This window comes from Sinocyclocheilus grahami, unplaced genomic scaffold (assembly GCF_001515645.1).
Source record: "Sinocyclocheilus grahami isolate Dianchi unplaced genomic scaffold, SAMN03320097.WGS_v1.1 scaffold272.1, whole genome shotgun sequence".
In the NCBI taxonomy this organism is placed as follows: domain Eukaryota; kingdom Metazoa; phylum Chordata; class Actinopteri; order Cypriniformes; family Cyprinidae; genus Sinocyclocheilus; species Sinocyclocheilus grahami.
Window position 1 is genome coordinate 71,277 of NW_015505451.1, and position 22,516 is coordinate 93,792.

A 22,516-nucleotide genomic window follows, 5' to 3' on the forward strand; every position below is an offset into this window, starting at 1 on the left:
TAAATACGAAAGAAGTGTTTAAACAAAACCTGGAAACTGTGGAAACAAGTTGAAATGACTTTACTACACAAAGTGGATCGGAGCCAATGGTGATACTGACTCGATCACTTGACCTAGTATATTAAACACTCTCTACACAAGAGTGGCGGCTTAGAGAGCAGGTTAAAGAGCTCATTGAGAAAAACACACACATACGGCATGACCCCACGCAGATAGTCAGGAAAGCCGCCATTCGTTGGAGGCTCTCCTAATAGGGGTCAGCGTCCGGCTAAAACCGCACAGATTCCATTTGCTTTAAAGAAGAGGCAGTTGTGCTCCAAGTTAACCTTCTGCTAATAACTGTAAAATAGAAAACGCTGAGCCCATGAGTGTTATGCTAGTCTTCATACCACCCATTATAATGTGCTGGTGAGAGCATGTGAAGGGTGCTAATTGAAGTATGTGTCAAGTTCGCAAGTAAAACACATGGCAGGAATTAGTTTCTAAACTGAGTGGCTGAAAGTGGGAATGTGTTGTACGGTTTGAAAACTGGTTCCTCGTTGTGTCTAACTTGATAGCACTGAACCAATTTATCATTTAGTAATGGAACATCTTTCGTGTTCTTCTGGAGGAAATTTGGCATAGAGGAGTTAGCAATCACAATACTTCAATGGAGAACAAACAGAAAAAGGATTGGTCGTTAACCACAAGGTAAGACTTGCTGGATTCAAAGACTTGCCTATAAAAAAAATTATGCTTGTGTTTTGCCATGAAAAGATAAGAGTTTGGCTCAATTGATTGGTGTTAAAGCAGTTTTCTGAATTTTGATGCACCCCAGTGAACTGAACCTAGCGTTAGCAGCACAGAGCATGGATTCAATTCCCGTGGAACACATGAATATGTACATGCTTACCTTGGATAATTAAAGCATCTGCCAAATACATAAATTTGGGTGAAATATAATTTGTGGACCAACCAAATACAAACCCGATTCCAAAAAAGTTGGGACACTGTACAAATTGCGAATAAAAACAGAATGCAATGATGTGGAAGTTTCACATTGGGGGAATTGGTGATCCTCTGCCCATCTTGATTTCTGAAAGACACTGCCACTCTGAGAGGCTCTTTTTATACCCAATTATGTTGCCAATTGACCTAATAAGTTGCAAATTGGTCCTCCAGCTGTTCCTTATATGTACATTTAACTTTTCCGGCCTCTTATTGGTACCTGTCCAAACTTATTTGGAATGTGTAGCTATCATGAAATCCAAAATGAGCCAATATTTGGCATGACATTTCAAAATGTCTCACTTTCAACATTTGATATGTTATCTATATTCTATTGTGAATAAAATATAAGTTTATGAGATTTGTAAATTATTCCATTCCTTTTTTACTCACAATTTGTACAGTGTCCCAACTTTTTTGGAATTGGGTTTGTAGAACAAATGATAAAAATAGTCAAAATTAAAGGGAAATATGATTCACGCTACAAATTGTGCATATTTTATACATTAGAATAGGTAAAAAGAAAGATCCCCAAAGCATGCAAAAGAGCACAATGCACTAAAACCATACTAAAACACATTCTGACAATTCACAGAGCAATATACCAGAGGAAATACCTCAAAGAACACGTCAATTAAATATGCGCAACCACACGTGCACTCATGATATTCCCATGCAGGTATCTCAACAGCCATCAATAGCCTAAGAGCTTAAGTTTCATTCCAGATCTCTCCAGGCTGCAGGGCTCTGATCAAACATAACCAAGGCTGATGGTGAGAATGTCAGGCAGGATTATCACCTGTTTCATTTGCTTGTGCACATTTGAGATATCTGCTCGCCCAGCTCGTTCCACAGCGCGGACACACACTCTATAACCGAGCACTCTAGGGGTGGGTAAATATTACAGCATGACCACTGTGCACTTCTGCTCTGAGAAGCAGTTGCTATGCCGGCAGGAAGAGTGAGGACCAATTCAAATTATAGTTCAGCTATGCGGTTCATCTCTGTGCATGAGACTGTAGGATGTGGTATAGACATGCAAAGTTCAAAGCGCAAATACAACTGCTTGTTCTTTCATGTTAACTTACGTTGAAAAAAACAGGTCTTAAGCCTGGCTCACACTACAGGATTTTTAGCTCGATTTAGCCCCGATTTCCCCCTCCCAAGAATCGGAGCAAAAATCTTGTCGAGCCCCTCGATTGGTCCCGATGTTCGGCACGGATTATCTGGTAATGTGAGGCATTCACAGATCGAATCTTGCACCTCCCGATCTGCTCGGACACAAATCGGGGCCGCCCCGATCATATCAAACATGTTTGATATTTAGGATTGAAATCGGGATGATGACGGCTATATGATTACGTCAGTACTTTCACAATAGCCAATGCGCGACCGCAAAACAGCTGCTATACGGCTCCATTGGATAGTGGAGACGGAGGAAACTGCTTCTTGATATTTTGTAGTAACACGACTGTCTGTATAATGTGTCGAAAACGTATCACAACGGTAAGGAGAAAGAGAAGTGCTGGAGTGAAATCGCCTCAGTTTTGAACGTGTCCTGTAGTGTGAGCCTGGCTTCAGGGTACAAATAATGTTTAAAAATGAGAGACACAGGCCAGCGAAAAACAAACATGCTTGTTTTTTCAAAATTCATTAAGGATTTATCACCACTGAAACAAACTTTACATACTTCTGACATCATCAAGGCCACAAAGACAATGAAAAATACTATTAACAAATAACATTACAGTTTAGCAATCAGTATCAAATCCTCAAGTACAATCCAATATGGTTATTTCTGCCACGGAATAGAAAAATAAAAAAGGTGATTGTAATATTTTATCTCACAATTTTGGCTTTACATCTCCCAGTTCTGAGTTTCTTTAAGAACTGTGAGATATAAACTTAGAATTGAGAGAAAAAGTCAGAATTGTCAGAAAGGTTGCAATTACTTTTTTTCTTTTTCCGATTGATTGATTGAGTGATTGAGTGATTGATGCAGAAATAACTTCCATAGTCCTAAACTTACATTTGTTTTACTCCGAAATATACATAGTAAATTACTGAAGCTTAATGGTTTGCAATTGTTGTTTCATGTAATTTTTTTACAACAATCTAGTGGATAGAAAAAGAAAAATACTATTTTGTGACAGAAAACAAACTGTTTACACCACTTTGTGTAAATTTTACAGCTGTTTGGCTTTGTGCATTGACTGAGTGATATATGAGTAAAGGGCCACAATGAGTAAGGATGTGTTACAGTAAAACTCAAGAAGCGAGGCTGTTAACCTTGTGGTTTAGGAGGGGGAGAGCGTGAAACCCCTTCCACACATGGTGTCTGAGTGCAGGGATATTTTCTTCATGGTCAGAGCTGTATAACACCACAGGCCTGAGTATCAGTTAGTGGAATGAAAGAGATAAAGCTACGAAATTGTCAAAGGACAAGCAGGCCAGCTTCAACTAGCAAGATGGAGGACAAAAATGCTTGATAAAAAACAATCAATCAGAAACCTGCTCTGGGTTCTTCTCAGAAAACAGCCCAAATCAATTCAATCCTCCTTAAAACCTCAAGAAAAAATAGAGAGAAAACCATAAGACACTGGACAGTGAAGTAGCCTTCTTAGTAGGAGCATGACTCTTCTGCTAAACACCAAGGCGTTTACAAGCAAAACTTTTATCTTCTAAGCGCTAAGCACAAAATCTGTGACTAATATCTCTTCCACTTGTCTTTTTATGCTTGCCCATGTTGTTATGTTTTGTTGAGGACAGGGATACATCTATAGTAGCCTAATATCGGTCTAAGTACCCTTCATCCTCCCTGTAAGCCCTTCTGTATCCTGCAGGCACTTGTGCTGAGCATAAAGCCTGATTTTTAGAATGTTTCCACTTCTTTAATCAATGGGGATCTGACTGTCTTGATTCAGGGTACATCTGAAGTATATAAATATCTGCTGGCAGTGGCAAGTCTGGCTGCATTTTTTTCTCTCCCTCCATCCCCCTCTTGTCTTCCTGGGGTGCTAAATGTAATCATTCATCCACTAGATGCACTCTGCAAGAGTGACATGAAGCATGAGGACTTTTGAGGGAAGATAAAAACAGACAGAGAAACTCTACAGAATGGGGGGTGGGGACGCAAAACAATTAGAGCCCCATCAGCAGAGAGATTTTTCCCTACTGTTTATCCTCATTAGCAAACGTGCGGCTGAGGCCTTGTCCCCTCTCCGAACACATTTCTTTTGTTCGCTGAATCGAAGGAGTTTTTTCATCTATTATGATTACAATGGATAATTTAAAATCCCCAGTGCAAATCCGTTAAATGCTTAGGGGGTACCGCACGCCTCGGATTGTCATTGGTGGATACGTTATATTCTGGTAGGAATCGAATCATTATGTAGACACGCATACACATATATGCACTTGTGTAGATGCGCACACACCTTCTTCCTCTGCCTCTAGCTGTCACCAGATTTAATCAGCAGCTACAGTCAATAAGTTTTATCACTCAAAGCCTCAGATAAGCACCAGCATGTGGAGAATATTTTTTGACATAATTTGCCCCAGAATGAATTAGGAAACTGATGTGAGAACATCTACACGAATGAAAGAGTGGGTGTGAGGTAATAAATGACGTGCACTTCAAAAGATTTCTTCAAAATGCAAAAAGGTTTACAATAAATATACTTTTATTCTTGATTCTGGCATGCTAAATTTGAATGCTTTTATCCAGAGGCCATAGATTAATGCAAGACTATCAATCCTCTCAATGTCTGTTATCATAAAAAAGTAAATAAAAAAAGTCAGCCACTCCAAAAGAAAAAAAAAAGACAAACAAATGTTTCTAAACTAGAACAAAACCATATCAGTTTATTAAAAACCTCAGATAATATCACAAGATTAAAGTGCTAATTGTAACCATTAAAGCTCTTTTAAATTCAAGAATCTATGGAATTTACATAATGCGGCAAACGTAACTATATCTATAGAGCCATCAATACCATTTTAATGACACCTTCAGGAAATATTCATTATGTTTTTTACTATCAAACTGTGCATAATGGGGGTTATTTTAATAAGTTGCACTAAAAAAAAGACAGAGACACAGAAGTGAGAGAGAATTAGAAACCTGTAGGCCCAAATGCCTAAGAAAAGATATACCACTGACCTAATCTGCATATGGCTGACAAGAAAATGAGTTACATCTAATCTAAATGTAAATTAAGTGTTTTATGCCTTCAGTAAACAGTTTACGTATCCATGGTCTGTTTTAATTAACCAATTAGAATTTATTACCCGGATAATAAAGATAAGAGCCTTTTTTTTTTTTTTCTTTTTTCATGACAGCTGTCTAAAGGGAGAAAGAGGCAAGAAACAAATTTGCTGGCAGAGAAAAGGAACTTGAGTGATATCTTGGCTTTTAAGTAAGACACATTTGCTTGAAATCCCATAGATGGTGCGATCCTGGATTGAAAGCTTGTATGTTTTTACAAGGTTTTTTCTCCATCCTGTCACCAATGGAGTTTTGGTTCCTTGCCGCTGTCGCCTCTGGCTTGCTTAGTTGGGGACACTTCATTTCCAGCGATATCGTTGACATGATTGCAAAGATATTATTTAAACTGTACTGAGCTGGATGTTGACATCACTGAATTCAATGATGAACTGTCTTTAACTGAAAAATGAGTGTTTACTATTGTCATTTTGCATTATTGACACTATTTTCCTAATTAATGCTGTTCAGTTGCTTTGTCACAATCTGTATTGTTAAAAGCGCTATATAAATAAAGGTGACTTGACTTGACTTGACTATGTAGCAGCCACAGTGTACATATCAGTGTTGGGGAAGCTACTCTAAAAACTGTTGCTTAACAAGCTACAAGCTAATCATAATTTGCAGTAGTTAAGCTACACTCATGCTTAGCAATAATTGTAATTAGATACAATACAAGATACAAACATAAAGCAGATAACTAAAGTACACATTTTAATATTTACTAATTAATCAGATTTTTATCAGATTAATCAAACAAATAATAACAGATTAATCAACTATCAAAATAATCATCAACATGAACTTCCTAAACAAAGGTTTCCATAGAACTAGATTTACTAGAATAACTAAAACTTTCACTACTTTAAAAACAGATGAACTAAGTCATGCAACTAAAAAATTCAGTTAAGTTAGTAGCATCACTAGCTTTAGTTAGTTAATCAGCCAAACCTAGTATATACTGTATATAAACTGAAACTGCTAATACTGGCTGCACAGCCATTTGTTTTGAAAAAGAGTTTAACTTTTTTTCTCAAAATCTGAGCAAGTGATATCTAATGCATCTATGCTATTATTTTCATTTTTTACGAGCGATCCAAGGGGATATTTTATCCTTCGACTGTGTATTAAATATCATTTCCATTTCCAAGGTGCTGACTTTCACCGTAACAAAGGAGAGGCTGCGAACGGTGAAAAGTTATCACTTGCTGACAGGTGGCTTTCTGACAAATGAGCCCACATCGCCACAAACCTTTACATTTCCACATCTTCTTCAACATAAAGAGAAGAGTGTTTGATTAATGACCGAATGTGCCTAGCTCCGAAAACTTTGCTGAACTATTGCATCTTAAGTCCTTCAATTGACATGGCGGCTTCAGCTCTCAAAGTCACTTACGTCAAAAGCACCAATTGTTGCCAAGAAAGTGCCGCTTCCCTTTTGTCAGTGTGTAAGTGGTTAACATAATTTCACTGCAATGTTGCTTTGCTGAAACAGCAACAGGACATTAATTTGACATTAGCGCTGTAACATCAATTCCTCTCCATTTTCCAACTTGGATAATGCGTTTACTGGAAGCAGATTAATATCTATTCCATAAATCATTCAGAGAATTTGCCGAGCCAGAGACATGGGGGTAATGTCATATATGTTAGCTGATCCTGGTCTTGCGGCTGGATGTTCATTAATCAGTGCCTCGGGGTCCTCGGGGGCAGTCAGAGGGGAAAACCGAGAAACTTATAAAACGTCCTGATTATTTATTTATTTATATTGACTTTGGCTCTGTAACTTATGTTAATATTCCATGTCCTTTTATTGCCACAAAACATCATCCACTCTCGGCTCACAAACATGGCTACCGTCAACATCCTTACGAGGAACGTCATTGTTTTGATAACAATAATAATAATCTCTATGATGACAGATGGCTCAACTGCTAGCGCATGATGTGAACAGTGTTTATTATTAGTTCTGGTAGAGTTGCTCAGAATCATATTGATTTATCAAGTTACTCTGGAATTGATTCGAAATGGTCAGTCTTACATTTCAGACACTGGCTCCGTAACCAACTGCTTTGTGTCAGCTTAACATTCAATCCAAGCTCACAAGCAACTACCTGATAATACCAGAAAGACTCGCTCCACCTAAAAATGTTACTATTACAGAATATTTCCAAGACCAAAAAATCTATATAAAAAAACCTCCCCACAGGGAGTCTAGCCACAGGCGAGCTCTCTCCCCGCAGAGGGGAGAATTGGTTGGCTGTCAAGAATATGAAAGCTGAGTCTCATCTGCTGGAGACCCTGAACCTAATCTCCCAGCAAAGAATGATATTGTGCCTGTTCCAGCCATACTGATTCACTGTCAATCTGGCCCAAAGCTGCTCTCAGCTGCCCACTTGACCTTGTCACTGCAAAAGCACTTTATTTTCATTACATCACTGCTCATTCAGACTGGCAAAAAGTGCCAAACAAAGGCCATTTACTCAAAGTATGCTACAAAATATCATAACTTACTTTAATTACAGTTTTCAGCGAGTAGACCGACAAGAGCAGTCACTTTCAATTGAAACGCTTCCATTTTTACCCCCTCCATTTAAAAGGGAGATAATTATCCATTAAAAGCCCTGCTCACATGGACAAAAGTCTCTCTCAGGCTGTGCTGCCATATGCTAAAATAGTATGGTTTAACAAAAGACACTGCCAATGATTTTCGTACAAACATGTTTGATGACAAGAGATCTACTGCTCTTCTGGGAATTCAAGGGTGTATCACATTTGTAGAGGCATAGATGGTTATTCTAGCTGTTCACCGTATACATTCTTCTAAATCTTTAATTAACTGCCATGTTAACATATTGCTCAATTAAGGTGCTTTTTAATTGATATTCTGTTTATACACTAGATAAATTAGATCATGAACATGTCAGTATTACACGCTTAATATGTTTGTACTCATGAAACTCAGCACAAGATTATAATGGCAACTTAGTGTTAGTAAATTGCTTAAAAGATATTGGGTGCAGATTCCTTTACCTTTATACAATAAATATTTAAAGTGGATTTGATCATCCCCAAAACATAGGTTGATCACTTCATAATGTGTAAATATTCTTCAATAATCTCAGCCAACAATGTAAGTTTGTCTAAATAATGGAAGATGGGCTGAGTGATAAGAAAAAAATGCTAAGAATGAATCTTGATTTTTGCAAATCCATCCTGTAATGGTGCAGAAACTGCACTACCGTTTAACAGCTCTGGGTCAGCTCAAAGTTTTTTTTTTTTTTATTTATACTTATTCAGCAAGGATGCATTAAATTGATCAAAAGTGACAGTAAAGACATTTATAATGTTACAACAGATTTTTATTTCAAATAAATGCTGTTCTTGAACAGTAGTGTTCACATAACAGCATGAAAAGGGGGCTAAAAAAATACAAATACTCAAGATCTCTCACCACTCTCAAAGCAGGCGTCGAAGATGATATGACCTTTCTTGGGAGGTCCAGTGTATCCTGGAGGGGTGACCATTAGTTTGTTCACATTCCCCACCAAAGCATCCTCTCCCCCCTCTTCATTATCTGCCCCAAAAATTTCAGAAATACATATAGGTGGTGACTGGCCTACAGTTTACAATACCTAAAACACATTCCATTCTAAAACATGAAGGAAATAAATATTTCAGCAATGATAAACAGCCTGTTGATGACTTCCAAATTAATTGGCAATAGTTATTCCATATTCCTCTAACACAGCAATTAAAACCTGACATCCAAACAGGGTTGTGGTCTATGTGAATGACAGAAAACAATGCCAAAAAGTTCTTAATTGAGTCTGAATCATTTTTACCCAAACATGAATTGAAATAGGACAACAGAAGCAAAACCTAAAAATAATAAATGCCAAACAATTAAAGAAATAGTTCAAAAATTTACTCCAATCTCATATTATTTTCTTTCTTAGATTGAACCCAAAAGGAGGAGATCTTATGCAGAATGACAGCATTTACAATAGGCACCATTCACTTCCATTGTATGAGAAATTTTTTTTTAATTTAATTAAAGTGAGTGGTGACTAAAGCATTCATTCTGCCGAAGATGAAGTTCATTTAGGGTGAACTAACAATTTAAGTAGTGAACATCCAAAAGACAGACCAATATTATAATTTATTATAAAATTAGTGTAACTTTAAAAATCTTTTATGTCCATATTTAACATTTACAAGCATAATATTAATTTAGCTCGGTGTTGTAGAAATAGATAGATAGATAATATTTATACAATATCTTATATTGAATACATTATATGTAGGTGTTATATATGAATATATTATATATATATAGATGTTGAATTCAGTAAATTCTCAAAGGCAGCAGTCTAATCAGATTACTAGTAACCTAGCTTGTACACTAGTAAAGTAGTAAGGATGTAGTCCAGCTAGTAATACTTGTAAAGCTAGCATAAATAGTAAATGTCTAGTAGGCTATATGTGACCCTGGACCACAAAACCAGTCATAAGTAGCACAGGCATATTTGTAGCAATAGCCAACAATACATTGTATGGGTAAGAAAATTATAGATTTTTCTTTTATGACAAAAATTATTAGGATTTTAAGTAAAGATCGAGTTCCATGAAGATATTGTGTAAATTTCCTACCATAAATATATCAAAACTTAATTTTGTATTAGTAATATGCATTGCTAAGAAGTTCATTTGGACAATTTTAAAGGAGATTTTCTCAATATTTTGATTTTTTGCACCCTCAGATTCCAGATTTGCAAATAGTTCTATCTCAGCCAAATACTGTCCTATCCTAACAACCCATATATCAATCGAAAGCTCATTTATTCAACTTCCAGATCATGTATAAATAAATAAAAAATTATCCTTATGACTGGTTTTGTGGTCCAGGGTCACATATTTAATCAAGAAATGCACAGCAAAGCTAGGACAATCTCGTAAATATGTAGCAGAGCCACTAAGTGTAAATATGTCAGTCACCGTATATGGAAGTGTCCACCTTAACAAGGCTGGACTACAAACACACGTGGTGTACCGTTTCATTACTTATGCAGTTATAAGTGAATATTCATCGCAATACATTGACACTTTGTAATGTTTTGACACTCCAATTTCCGGAAAGTCACATAAATAAGGTTTATTCGGCTAACGTTAGCAAACAGTCACTGTGTTTACATGGACGAAGCGCTCATATCATGCACATAACAGCGAAATTCGCTCTCTATACAAGCACAGACAGTACCCAACGAGTATTAATGAATCTGTATTCATGTGTTTTCATTTTACACACCAGTATCGAGAGGTTCTCTGCTGTTTTCTTCCATCATCCGTCCATACAACCTCACACAGGCTTGAGCAGCGACGCTGAAGAAGCGTTTCCAAGACGACGGCGTGGTGTAAGCGCGCGAAAAGCGCACAGCTCCCCCAACCACACGGATGTCTTCTCACAACGCGCCAAATAATGCTGTGCAGCCCTATAATATAAAGCGTCCAAATGGAGAGGAAATGTCAGCAGTGTTTACACAGACCAAGCCCTTTATTAGCTGCTAATAAAACATGCACTATAACATCCATTGCGTTCATGGCTGAAAAAGAAATAAATTGAGGGATTTGTGACTTTAAGTCCATGTCTATTTGATTTAAAGCCATCTGTTTGCAAGAGTACGCCTAAAAGTTTACATTTCTCTTCTGGGAAAACAGTTCAAGAATATTCATCCTGTATTACACATTGTGCAATCTAATGCACAAAAATAGATAGATAGCAAGATAGCAACTTATTATGCATGGCTGCCACTTACCTACAGACTATTGGCTAGAAAAAAATCTTTCCTTATACCCAAACTTCCTGTTCTTATGGGAAACACAATAAATCAGGACACTGATTGTAGGACTATGTTGTAAAACATTTCATAAGATCTTAAAATTATAGGGATGTGGATCAGCGTTGTAGTATGAGTTCATCTGGAGGATCATATTTTCATGATCCTTGTCTTGTCATAGACCTTGACTTTGGATCATTTTGACTTGGTCTTGACTCGGATTCAGCCATCCTCTGGTCTCGGTCTCAACTCAGACTCAAGCTACTCAGGTCATGACTACAATACTGATGTGGATGCTATTTGCAGGTTCGTTTCAAAATAAACTGAGCAATTGAATCCCTTCACAAGGGACCAATTAGCCAAGGGTACATTCACTTCAAGAAAGTAATTTTATCATTTACGATCATGTGATCTCGGGTGACACATCCTCCCAATTCATTTTGAGGTAATTTATCACAGATATTATGGGATTTAATCCCAACTGTAATATTTGTGAAACATTGTTCTTAAACAATCAAGCACCACAGAACCAGCCAGTTGAAATAAATGTGTAAAAAAAGAAGTTTATTATAATGACACACAGAGGCCATATTTAATTCAAATATTTATTTGCCACAGCAATGTTAATCTATAAACATGAACTTTGCGATTACTGTATGTCATCAAGGTAACATTCAGATTTCAGATTCATATTAAAGTGGCAGGAAAGTATGGCTTTGTGTAGGATGTTTCAAATGGCCACATACAGTACTAGACTTCGCAGTGACTAGGATAGAATGATGCTCACTTTTGAATGGAATTCACCCTCAGAGTGTGTATGAGAAATAAGGAAGGTAAGCACACATCATTTAGGCCTTAAATAAATATGAAGAAAAATTACAATCACTAGCTACCTTGAACCTGCTATTTCTTTTTCTTATATTGTGAGGATAAAGATTGTAGTCATCAACCGTCCCTTCAAGTGTCTCATATTTCAAATTGCAATGTCCCTCACAACCGGCACTGTCTGTCTCTCAATATAGATTGATTAAAGTGTATGGATTCCAGAAAAATTGGAGCATAGCCTATGCCATCAACCACAATCAAATCTCATTCATTTTCCATTAATAGTGCAGCTTTCTGATTAGCCTGCAAATGAACAACCATATGACTTGCATTTCAGGAGGACACAGGCATTGAGACCCTCAGACGCTAATTTTCAGGTTATGAGCAGAGCGGCGAGTGTCAGAAGCAGATGAAGAGAACTGGGGTCGTCTTTATTAAGACAAAATTGGCAATGATTTTTTTCCTCAGGATCATATTTGACGGCAAACTACACACAGGCAGTCAGGGTAGTTTGATTGTTTTTAGATAATGAGGAATTGTGCTGCACGGTACACACTTCAAACTGAAAATTGAAAAGCTGTCCTTCATGGTATGTCATTCCCTAACATCTCCAATTATCTGGCTCCATGCCTCCCTGTTTATTTATTGAGACTGTCAATTCGTATTATGAATCGGGCGACAAAAATATAGATCCCCTCCTCGTTCTTTTGTGTCTGCGCATGCTTCAGGATGCACGCGATGCACATCCGTATGCATGTATCTGTGAACAAGAAAGCAGGAAATAAAATTGTAGGGGAAACAGAATCACAGCAGATATTCCTATGACAATTATGACATTCCTGCAAAAGCAGAATTTCTTCTCTGCACACTGGTCCTGTCATGCAGTCTGCCAAGTGAACAGATGATTTAATGAACCCATCAATCATAGAATACAAAAGCGAAGTATAGTCCACTTCTTGATCCTCTGATTTTTTAATTGGTTCCCACGAGACACAATGTTTTTCCACATCAAAATAAGTTTTACCCCACAATTATAACTGACTCTGCTGCTAACAATCATGCGAGACGGGTGTGACGCCAACGACTAAGATGGCAAAACTGGATTGAGTTAAACATTAAAGATGAGACTTTCTTTTTGGGGTGGAGGCATTTGAAGCAAGGGCTATAAGAAGAGTCAACTTGAGTGTTTGTGAGTGTGGGTGTGCGTTTCCAATGTGGCCAACATGTTTTTGGTGGTGTACAGGGAAACCCTTTTTAGATGGACCATGTTGGGACTCCACGCATGAGTCCCTTGCAGTGAATGGCAGGTCATCTGCATGGAACAGACAGCACAGGAGAAGCGGTAGGCTCTGAACAGGCTTTATGAAGACACATAGAGTCACTATGGAGACAGCAATCAGAATCCCCCTGGGACCCCGGCGGACAGAAGAGGGAGAATGAGAGGCAGATGACTCTGGAAATAAGCGGTAGACTCCATGATTCAAGTGACAGCCCATCCCAGTTCTCCATCTCCTGAACGATTTTTAACCAGGTTTGTTATATACGATAAAATCCGGAATAGGCTACGGTGCTTGACAAATAGAAAATCCTGCAACATCGATAACGCAATTACAGTGAGAGTGAGAAAACGGTGCTCTTTACATGATCCCTCAGTAGCATGCAACACACTGGGTGGATTCTTAACTTCATAAGATTTGCCTATAATGTTATTATTCTAAATGGGTTTAGCATTAAAAGTTGCAATGTTGACTCGGTGGAGGTACAAACTGTTCTGTAATAGCATAAAACAAATATGATGCCGTTTTAAGTAATGGCTCATACGCACACATAAACACCCTCTATGACGTAAAAATGGTAGCATTCTCTCTCGTTCTCCAATGCTCTCTCCAGCTCCCTTTTTTTAGTTGGCTTCAGTCCACCCCAACAGATGGGTCGGTGTCAATAGGCTGCTATTAACTGGACACACGCCTCTCATGGGGACTGGAGACCAGATCATACTGTACCATACGCAGTTTTCAAAAAAAGAAGAAAGAAAGAAACAGCTTGTTTTCCTGCAGTCATACCCACTTTCAGCTAACCTCCGCTTTTCACACTCTAGAAACAAAACAGGCTGAAAATGACTTATTCTTGCCTGCTTTGTTATTTTGAGAGAAAAACATATGGTTTTGTGGTTTGTATTACCTGAGTTTAGCTGCGTCCGTTGGCATGATGATGATTAGGCTTTGTCGTAGACAAAATGATATTTAATATTAAACAATTAATAGCTGATTGTTTAGCACAAAACATCATAATGAATCTTGACTCATTTTATCCATTCTTCTTAATTGCAGTTAAACATTTTGAAAGTCTAATTTAGCATGCATATTGAATTTTTTTTTTTTAATGGTAAGATTACAGTGCTATGCAGTCATTGGCTGATGGGAATACATCTGCAAGTCTATGACTAAATCAATGAATAACAATGACCTCATGATTGCTCATACTTTTTAAAGTTTGTCTATATAAAAGAATTCTAAAGGGACATAAAACAACACATTTTAAAATCTAAAGCCGACAATGAGAGTCACTAAAACCAGTTATTTATAGTAAAAAAAAAATTTAAATTAAGCTAAAATAAATATTATGATTTAAATATAATTTGATTACTGCATTAATCTATAAAAAAGGTTGTTGTCGTTTAATTATTGAGAGGACAGGCCATTAATCCTCTGGTTTCTGATATTATGTGGGAACCGGTGTTTATATTTCCATCTAACTATTATTATATTATATTCTTTTCTATCTTTTTTCAATCTTTTAAAATACTTCTGATGAATTATAATAATTATATTTAAGCAAATACCAACACAACACAATTGGAAGACAAATACTGTCTTTGCAATTTAATAATCAGGCAGTATGCCCATTGTTCATATATATGACTCCAAAAGGTAATTGAACACTTAAGGCACAATGTATAAATTTCACTGCATCAAACACAGTATCAAACCAAACAGCATAAGTGAACAAATGATGCTAGTTCTTTCAGAACTAACCAAGGTCAAGTAATATTAGTATGAAACAACTTCACACAAGTGCTGCTAGTAGAGTAAGCACAGGTGTAGTTCTTTACATGAACTATGGATATGTTCTACTGACATTCGACAACCAGAAAGTATGGTTGTGCAACCCTTCTTTTTCAGTGGCATTTATATATTTACATTCATATGTAAGTGCCCAAATGCATTTTGGGGGCATTGTCTACAATTACACCAACGTCTTGCTCTAATGCTATTTTAGAGGAAGCGATGTAAGCAAATATGCTCCGGAAATGATATGCTGAAATCTCAGCTGGGGTTTTCTCCGGCTAGGTGCCACTGGTCAGAGTTTTCTTAATGCTATTGGTCTATAAATCAACCCTGTTCCCATACATCAAATGCGGCTGTCACAAGGCGACTGAGGCGCAGGGGGAGGCGAGAGAGAGGAGAACGGAGGTGAGTGGGTGCCAAAGCGATCATGTGTTCCCCACAAGCAGCAGGAGGAGAGCCGTGAAGCCAAACGGAGAGGAAAAGATGAGCCAGGAAAGGCAGATGTGCCTGTGTCATGTCTGTTATGAACAGTCTTCCCACCTTGTGGTAACACTGTGAACTGTAACTGCAGGAGAGCGTGATCGAGAAATAGAGAGAGGGAGCGAATGGAGGGTGGGGTGGGGGTAAAGAGAGATAGAGAGAGAGGGAGTGTGAGGAAGGGAGGGAGTAAGGAAGGAGAGAGAAAGAGAAAGGGTGAGGATGGAGAGAGAGAGAGAAAGAGAGAGAGAGAGGAGTTTAAACTAAGAGCTATGTTTTGGGACGAACTAATCTGCTAGAGAGCAGTGTGAGGATCGGAACGCATTGTGCGAGCGAGAGTGTGGAGGACAGATAAGGGAAGAAGCCCGGCAGACCGACTGCTTGTTTTAATGTGCTGACTCTGGGGAGCTAAAAAAAAAAAAAAAATTGACTCTTCAGTCGTGCGGCGTGAGCCAGGGCACAAGCGCCACATTTAACAGAGGTGCACCAGAAAACACGGGCGCGAGAGAGGAGAAAATACATCCAGCCAGACAGCACATATAGAGGATTTCTCCTTCCTTTTCTTCTTTTTTTTAATCTGTTCATTTTTCTTTCTTTTTTTTTCTCGGGACTGATTCCCATTTCCAGTAGAGAAAAAGGAGCCATAGAGCCACGAGAACGCAAAAAAAACCCACCAAAAAGCGACAAGAAACGAAACACCGCCAACAAGATGTTTGAAATCAGCCGAACACTGAATGCTGCTTTGTTGAGCAATGAGGTAAAGGAATTGGATTTTCTTCTTCTGTCACCTCACTTCTTTAAGTGTGTGTTCATTATTCCGTCGTGCGTAACGTTTCTATGTTTTATCAGTGTGTCCCTGCTTCTAAATGTGGCAGCTGACAGGTCTAAATGAATGTGCAGGGATTGAGCATTTAGGTCCAGTTAGACGGCTGCTAGCTGAAGGCAGAACCTCTTTGCTCTCCGGGCGTACTGTAATGGATGAGAGACTAGACTCGCTCTCTCTCCCTCTCCCACGCACAATCATTTCATTTTCTCATTTACTCAAAGCAAGATAGCTGTAACTGCTGAGCTTGCTTGATGACTTGCCCATCTGGGGCTTGCACTGACTGTGTGCGCGCGTGCATGTTTGTGTGTGTGTGTGTGTGTGTGTGTGTGTGTAGCGCGAATGTGAACGTAAGCACACGGCTCTCTATCACTGTGGCAGTCCAGTTTTCTCTTTCCTTCCGCCTCTTGCTTTTTTCTTTAGCCTGTATATTTTGTTACCACCTTGGCTAGCATTCTGTTCTCTTCCTCTTCTTTTCTCCTCTTCCCTGTAAACGCGCACCTCGCGAGCAGTGTCTGAAGATGATGGTAAGGTGTTCACAGAACTCGGCAGTAGCCCAGGCGGAAGGCTCCTTCCCAGGCATGGGCTCGCTGCTTTTCCCCCGAGATCCATCCAGCCAACTGGGTGCCAGGGCACTGGGGGTAAGAGGATAGATGGATCCGTCAGACAAACGAATGAGAAAATAGACGTCAAAGTAGAATAAGAATACTAAGTTCATTTAGGTAAATGTGTGCAGCCCTTAGGCTTGAATTAACCAATGTTTTTATGCCTCATTGTGTGATGATACGGCCACCCACTCTGACTAGATCTTTCTATCAGTTAGCCAGAGAGAAAGAGAAAGAGAAAGAGAGAGACAGATTGCGAGAGAAAAAGCAGCTTGTGTTAGTGTATTGTTTGTGTATTCCTGCTCAGAATGTGTTTGTGCGGTGGTGTACTGATGCCTGAAATTGAAAGTGCGCCGCGTGTGTGTGTTGAGCGTGTATGCTTAAAGTCATTTGAGCATAGTGAGGTTAGATGGCTAAAGGATAGATTTTTGTATGTACATTTTGTTTCGGGCATCATTTTGAATTTCAAACAACTTTCCGAATGCGTTGTGCTGGTGCTCTGCAGCCTTTTAGCACAAAAGTGCTCGAAAACATGTGAAATAGAAACCATGTGTCTGATTAGTATTATGTTACCAAACTAACTCAATATATGTATGGCTATTGTAAATATTTCATTTTGTAGCACATTCAAATTTAGTTGTTTTATTTCTCCACTGATAGGTGGCCATAATTGAGCATACTAGTAGATAAATAGCTGGCTAAGGCTTTTCCTGATTATAATGAATGTGCTTTTACTCAAGTCTGGAGCTATGAAAGTGGATAACCATCCTTTACGTTCTCACACAGTCATTTCTGATCTTCTACTACAGTCTTGGGGGGGAAGAGAGATGGCTGTATGGGAAAGCCCTGGCTGGCTGGCTGGCTGGTGCTGTAAGCTCCGGTCGGTTAAGAATAAATCCCTGACTTGGTGCATTAAATCGACACGAAACTGTGGGTGTCTAATCTGTGATGGGCTCTCGTTCCTCGTCTCTACAAAACAGGATCAGCCTGCCTGCCTGGAGCCGCACCACATTCTCACACAAATCAAACTCATACTGACAGCACTGGAGCTCCTCTGCCAGTGCACAAACACACACACGCAAGTGTACATACACACACTGCGATCGCATGCAGCTGGGTGTTCATCAGCAGAGAGAGCAGATTTTTAAATCCTTCTTTGCAACCTTTCTGAGGTGTGTGTACACACTTGCCTTAAAATCCTCCGCAGCTCAGGGATTTGAAACATTTTGCATATTCATCCTGGTGATTCTCAAGCTCTAAGAAGATAGAAAAAAGAAACAAGGCATGTAAAGTCACAACCACAAATATTCTCATTTGAACTACAACATTTTTACAAGAGGAAAATCATTGTCATCTAGCAATCAGTCACTATTTGGCCTGGGAAAGCAGAAAATCTATGCAACATTTAATATATAATGAAAATTAGTGACAGCGATATGTATGCGTCACTAGTTGTTGGGAACCGTGTGATTGCGCAAAGTGATGTTCTAGTTTTTTCACATAGGCAGAACACTGATTCAGTTCACAAAAGTAGAATTTTTTTAAGATGGTTTAATGAGAGGTGGTTTCTCTCTGTTTCTCTTTCCACCTCGAGAAACTGTCAACAAACTGTTTTAATGTTCTGCTTCTGCACATTTCATGTTAAATATATAATTAATAGAATAAAACACTGATATTTTCTTTTTTCAGCTGCTATGCCTGGCATCATTTCATCTATTTTTTTTACTGTTATGAAATAACAGTCATTGTACATTGTATGTGATTATTTGTTTTATTTCTGGATATAAAATATACCCTTGCAGTTTTTTTCACTTCATTTGGATAATAAATTGTTCTGTTTATTCATTTGGGAGCAGGAAAATATGTCTTTATCTCTGCTGGACTGTTTCTTCACCTAAAAATCTGCATTTGTGACTCACATTTATCCGCAAACACACAACTCACATTTTAGATTGTAATTAACCAAGTTAAATCAGACCATCGTTACAGTGATTAATTGTGCCTTCATTAACTGAAGCCAGATAATTTGCATACATTAAATCATTGTACAGGGAAGAGGTAGAGGTCTGTCTAGGCGTTTTTTGTGAGAGGGAGATTTTATTCTCTTTTCCAGTTCTCTGTCAGTTTTAGTTTTTTTTACATGCATTAGGTTGCTCTCAGACATCTTGCCGAGCAAAATGACTAGAACGTTCCATCTGGATGCTGCTTTTTCAATTATATTTCTATATGCACAGCATGTGTAGAATTCATATCAAAGTAATGATTGTATTTTATGATTAAGTAAATCAATTAAGCAATGAAAACACTCAGAGCTAGATCTGAAGATGTTTTTACAAACATGAACTGACATTAAAAGCCAAGCGCAATCATGAGAAGTAATGGATCACTAACAGTGAGATCATTTATTTATCAGCGCGCTTTAACATATACCTATAAACAGTCTGGAATAATTGAATTAAAATAAAACATTTTATTTGCGAAAGTAGCAAAACAGATGCAGCACATAACAGTAATTATGTTTGATTTTGGTATTCTCGTGCCAAGCACTCTCATGGGTTCTCGAACATCCAGAAGACACTGAAATGATTTCTAATCACGGTTAATAACCGCAGTGTTTTTTTTTTATCAAGCATGACACATTGCCACTCGAGATGCTGCACTAAGCAGGATACGGTGTGATTTCCAATTATAAAACATTTTTCAGCATTCAGCACAAATGATGGAAAGCTCTGAAATAGCACAAAAGTACAATTACAGGAAAAAATGGCATGTTCCGACGAAACTACATCAGATTTGGTAGAGTTGTGGGTACCGAATGCGTTGTGCTGGTGCTCTGCAGCCTTTTAGCACAAAAGTGCTCGAAAACATGTGAAATAGAAACCATGTGTCTGATTAGTATTATGTTACCAAACTAACTCAATATATGTATGGCTATTGTAAATATTTCATTTTGTAGCACATTCAAATTTAGTTGTTTTATTTCTCCACTGATAGGTGGCCATAATTGAGCATACTAGTAGATAAATAGCTGGCTAAGGCTTTTCCTGATTATAATGAATGTGCTTTTACTCAAGTCTGGAGCTATGAAAGTGGATAACCATCCTTTACGTTCTCACACAGTCATTTCTGATCTTCTACTACAGTCTTGGGGGGGAAGAGAGATGGCTGTATGGGAAAGCCCTGGCTGGCTGGCTGGCTGGTGCTGTAAGCTCCGGTCGGTTAAGAATAAATCCCTGACTTGGTGCATTAAATCGACACGAAACTGTGGGTGTCTAATCTGTGATGGGCTCTCGTTCCTCGTCTCTACAAAACAGGATCAGCCTGCCTGCCTGGAGCCGCACCACATTCTCACACAAATCAAACTCATACTGACAGCACTGGAGCTCCTCTGCCAGTGCACAAACACACACACGCAAGTGTACATACACACACTGCGATCGCATGCAGCTGGGTGTTCATCAGCAGAGAGAGCAGATTTTTAAATCCTTCTTTGCAACCTTTCTGAGGTGTGTGTACACACTTGCCTTAAAATCCTCCGCAGCTCAGGGATTTGAAACATTTTGCATATTCATCCTGGTGATTCTCAAGCTCTAAGAAGATAGAAAAAAGAAACAAGGCATGTAAAGTCACAACCACAAATATTCTCATTTGAACTACAACATTTTTACAAGAGGAAAATCATTGTCATCTAGCAATCAGTCACTATTTGGCCTGGGAAAGCAGAAAATCTATGCAACATTTAATATATAATGAAAATTAGTGACAGCGATATGTATGCGTCACTAGTTGTTGGGAACCGTGTGATTGCGCAAAGTGATGTTCTAGTTTTTTCACATAGGCAGAACACTGATTCAGTTCACAAAAGTAGAATTTTTTTAAGATGGTTTAATGAGAGGTGGTTTCTCTCTGTTTCTCTTTCCACCTCGAGAAACTGTCAACAAACTGTTTTAATGTTCTGCTTCTGCACATTTCATGTTAAATATATAATTAATAGAATAAAACACTGATATTTTCTTTTTTCAGCTGCTATGCCTGGCATCATTTCATCTATTTTTTTTACTGTTATGAAATAACAGTCATTGTACATTGTATGTGATTATTTGTTTTATTTCTGGATATAAAATATACCCTTGCAGTTTTTTTCACTTCATTTGGATAATAAATTGTTCTGTTTATTCATTTGGGAGCAGGAAAATATGTCTTTATCTCTGCTGGACTGTTTCTTCACCTAAAAATCTGCATTTGTGACTCACATTTATCCGCAAACACACAACTCACATTTTAGATTGTAATTAACCAAGTTAAATCAGACCATCGTTACAGTGATTAATTGTGCCTTCATTAACTGAAGCCAGATAATTTGCATACATTAAATCATTGTACAGGGAAGAGGTAGAGGTCTGTCTAGGCGTTTTTTGTGAGAGGGAGATTTTATTCTCTTTTCCAGTTCTCTGTCAGTTTTAGTTTTTTTTACATGCATTAGGTTGCTCTCAGACATCTTGCCGAGCAAAATGACTAGAACGTTCCATCTGGATGCTGCTTTTTCAATTATATTTCTATATGCACAGCATGTGTAGAATTCATATCAAAGTAATGATTGTATTTTATGATTAAGTAAATCAATTAAGCAATGAAAACACTCAGAGCTAGATCTGAAGATGTTTTTACAAACATGAACTGACATTAAAAGCCAAGCGCAATCATGAGAAGTAATGGATCACTAACAGTGAGATCATTTATTTATCAGCGCGCTTTAACATATACCTATAAACAGTCTGGAATAATTGAATTAAAATAAAACATTTTATTTGCGAAAGTAGCAAAACAGATGCAGCACATAACAGTAATTATGTTTGATTTTGGTATTCTCGTGCCAAGCACTCTCATGGGTTCTCGAACATCCAGAAGACACTGAAATGATTTCTAATCACGGTTAATAACCGCAGTGTTTTTTTTTTATCAAGCATGACACATTGCCACTCGAGATGCTGCACTAAGCAGGATACGGTGTGATTTCCAATTATAAAACATTTTTCAGCATTCAGCACAAATGATGGAAAGCTCTGAAATAGCACAAAAGTACAATTACAGGAAAAAATGGCATGTTCCGACGAAACTACATCAGATTTGGTAGAGTTGTGGGTATTAATCCAAACACATGCAGATTTGCTATATTAAAAATTTCCAGTGCTGATTAGAGATGCTGTTCATGTGCACACACACACACACACTCCAGCAGTCCACGGGTTACAGCTGCTCTATGTCAAACGGCAGCGTGCTCTCTTTCTAACATAATTTTTTGCCATTTTTGAAGGTTACATTCGCTCCTAAATTCGTTGGAGGGAGCTGAGAAACAAACAGAGATGAGAGGGAGAGGAGAGGGAATTGAAGAGCGATTGGCAAATGTCTGTTGGCAGTGCGAGAGATAGGCAGGGTCATCTCTATTTCACAACAATGATTAGCTCTGCCCATCTGCTGGCTCGTCAGGCTCCTCCTGCTGTGATTGCAGTGTTCTCTGTTCAATGTAGCCCTGGAAATTAGTTCATTTGTGCTGCTCAACCCCAGCCTAACTGTACTGAGAACAGGTGCAGCATTCTACCCCCACACAAAGCCGTAGCGAGCGTGTGTGA

The 22,516-nt window shown here is 38.3% G+C and overlaps 2 protein-coding genes across 2 annotated transcripts in view; one reads left to right on the forward strand and one right to left on the reverse strand.

Moving 5' to 3' along the window:
* The window catches only part of LOC107599827 (cytosolic carboxypeptidase 6-like), a 71,767-nt gene extending 61,143 nt beyond the window's left edge, over positions 1 to 10,624 (reverse strand). The window contains exons 1-2 of the mRNA XM_016291516.1: positions 10,560 to 10,624; positions 8,706 to 8,828 (exon numbers count right to left, since the gene is read on the reverse strand). Coding sequence (XP_016147002.1) covers positions 8,706 to 8,828; positions 10,560 to 10,596 — 160 coding nt within the window. The 5' untranslated portion in view covers positions 10,597 to 10,624. The remainder of the gene's footprint in view (positions 1 to 8,705; positions 8,829 to 10,559) is intronic.
* Positions 10,625 to 15,716: 5,092 nt separating this feature from the next.
* LOC107599816 (ELAV-like protein 4) overlaps positions 15,717 to 22,516 on the forward strand; it is a 75,596-nt gene continuing 68,796 nt past the window's right edge. Inside the window, exon 1 of the mRNA XM_016291506.1 lies at positions 15,717 to 16,215. Within this exon, the coding sequence (XP_016146992.1) occupies positions 16,168 to 16,215 (48 nt within the window). The 5' untranslated portion in view covers positions 15,717 to 16,167. The remainder of the gene's footprint in view (positions 16,216 to 22,516) is intronic.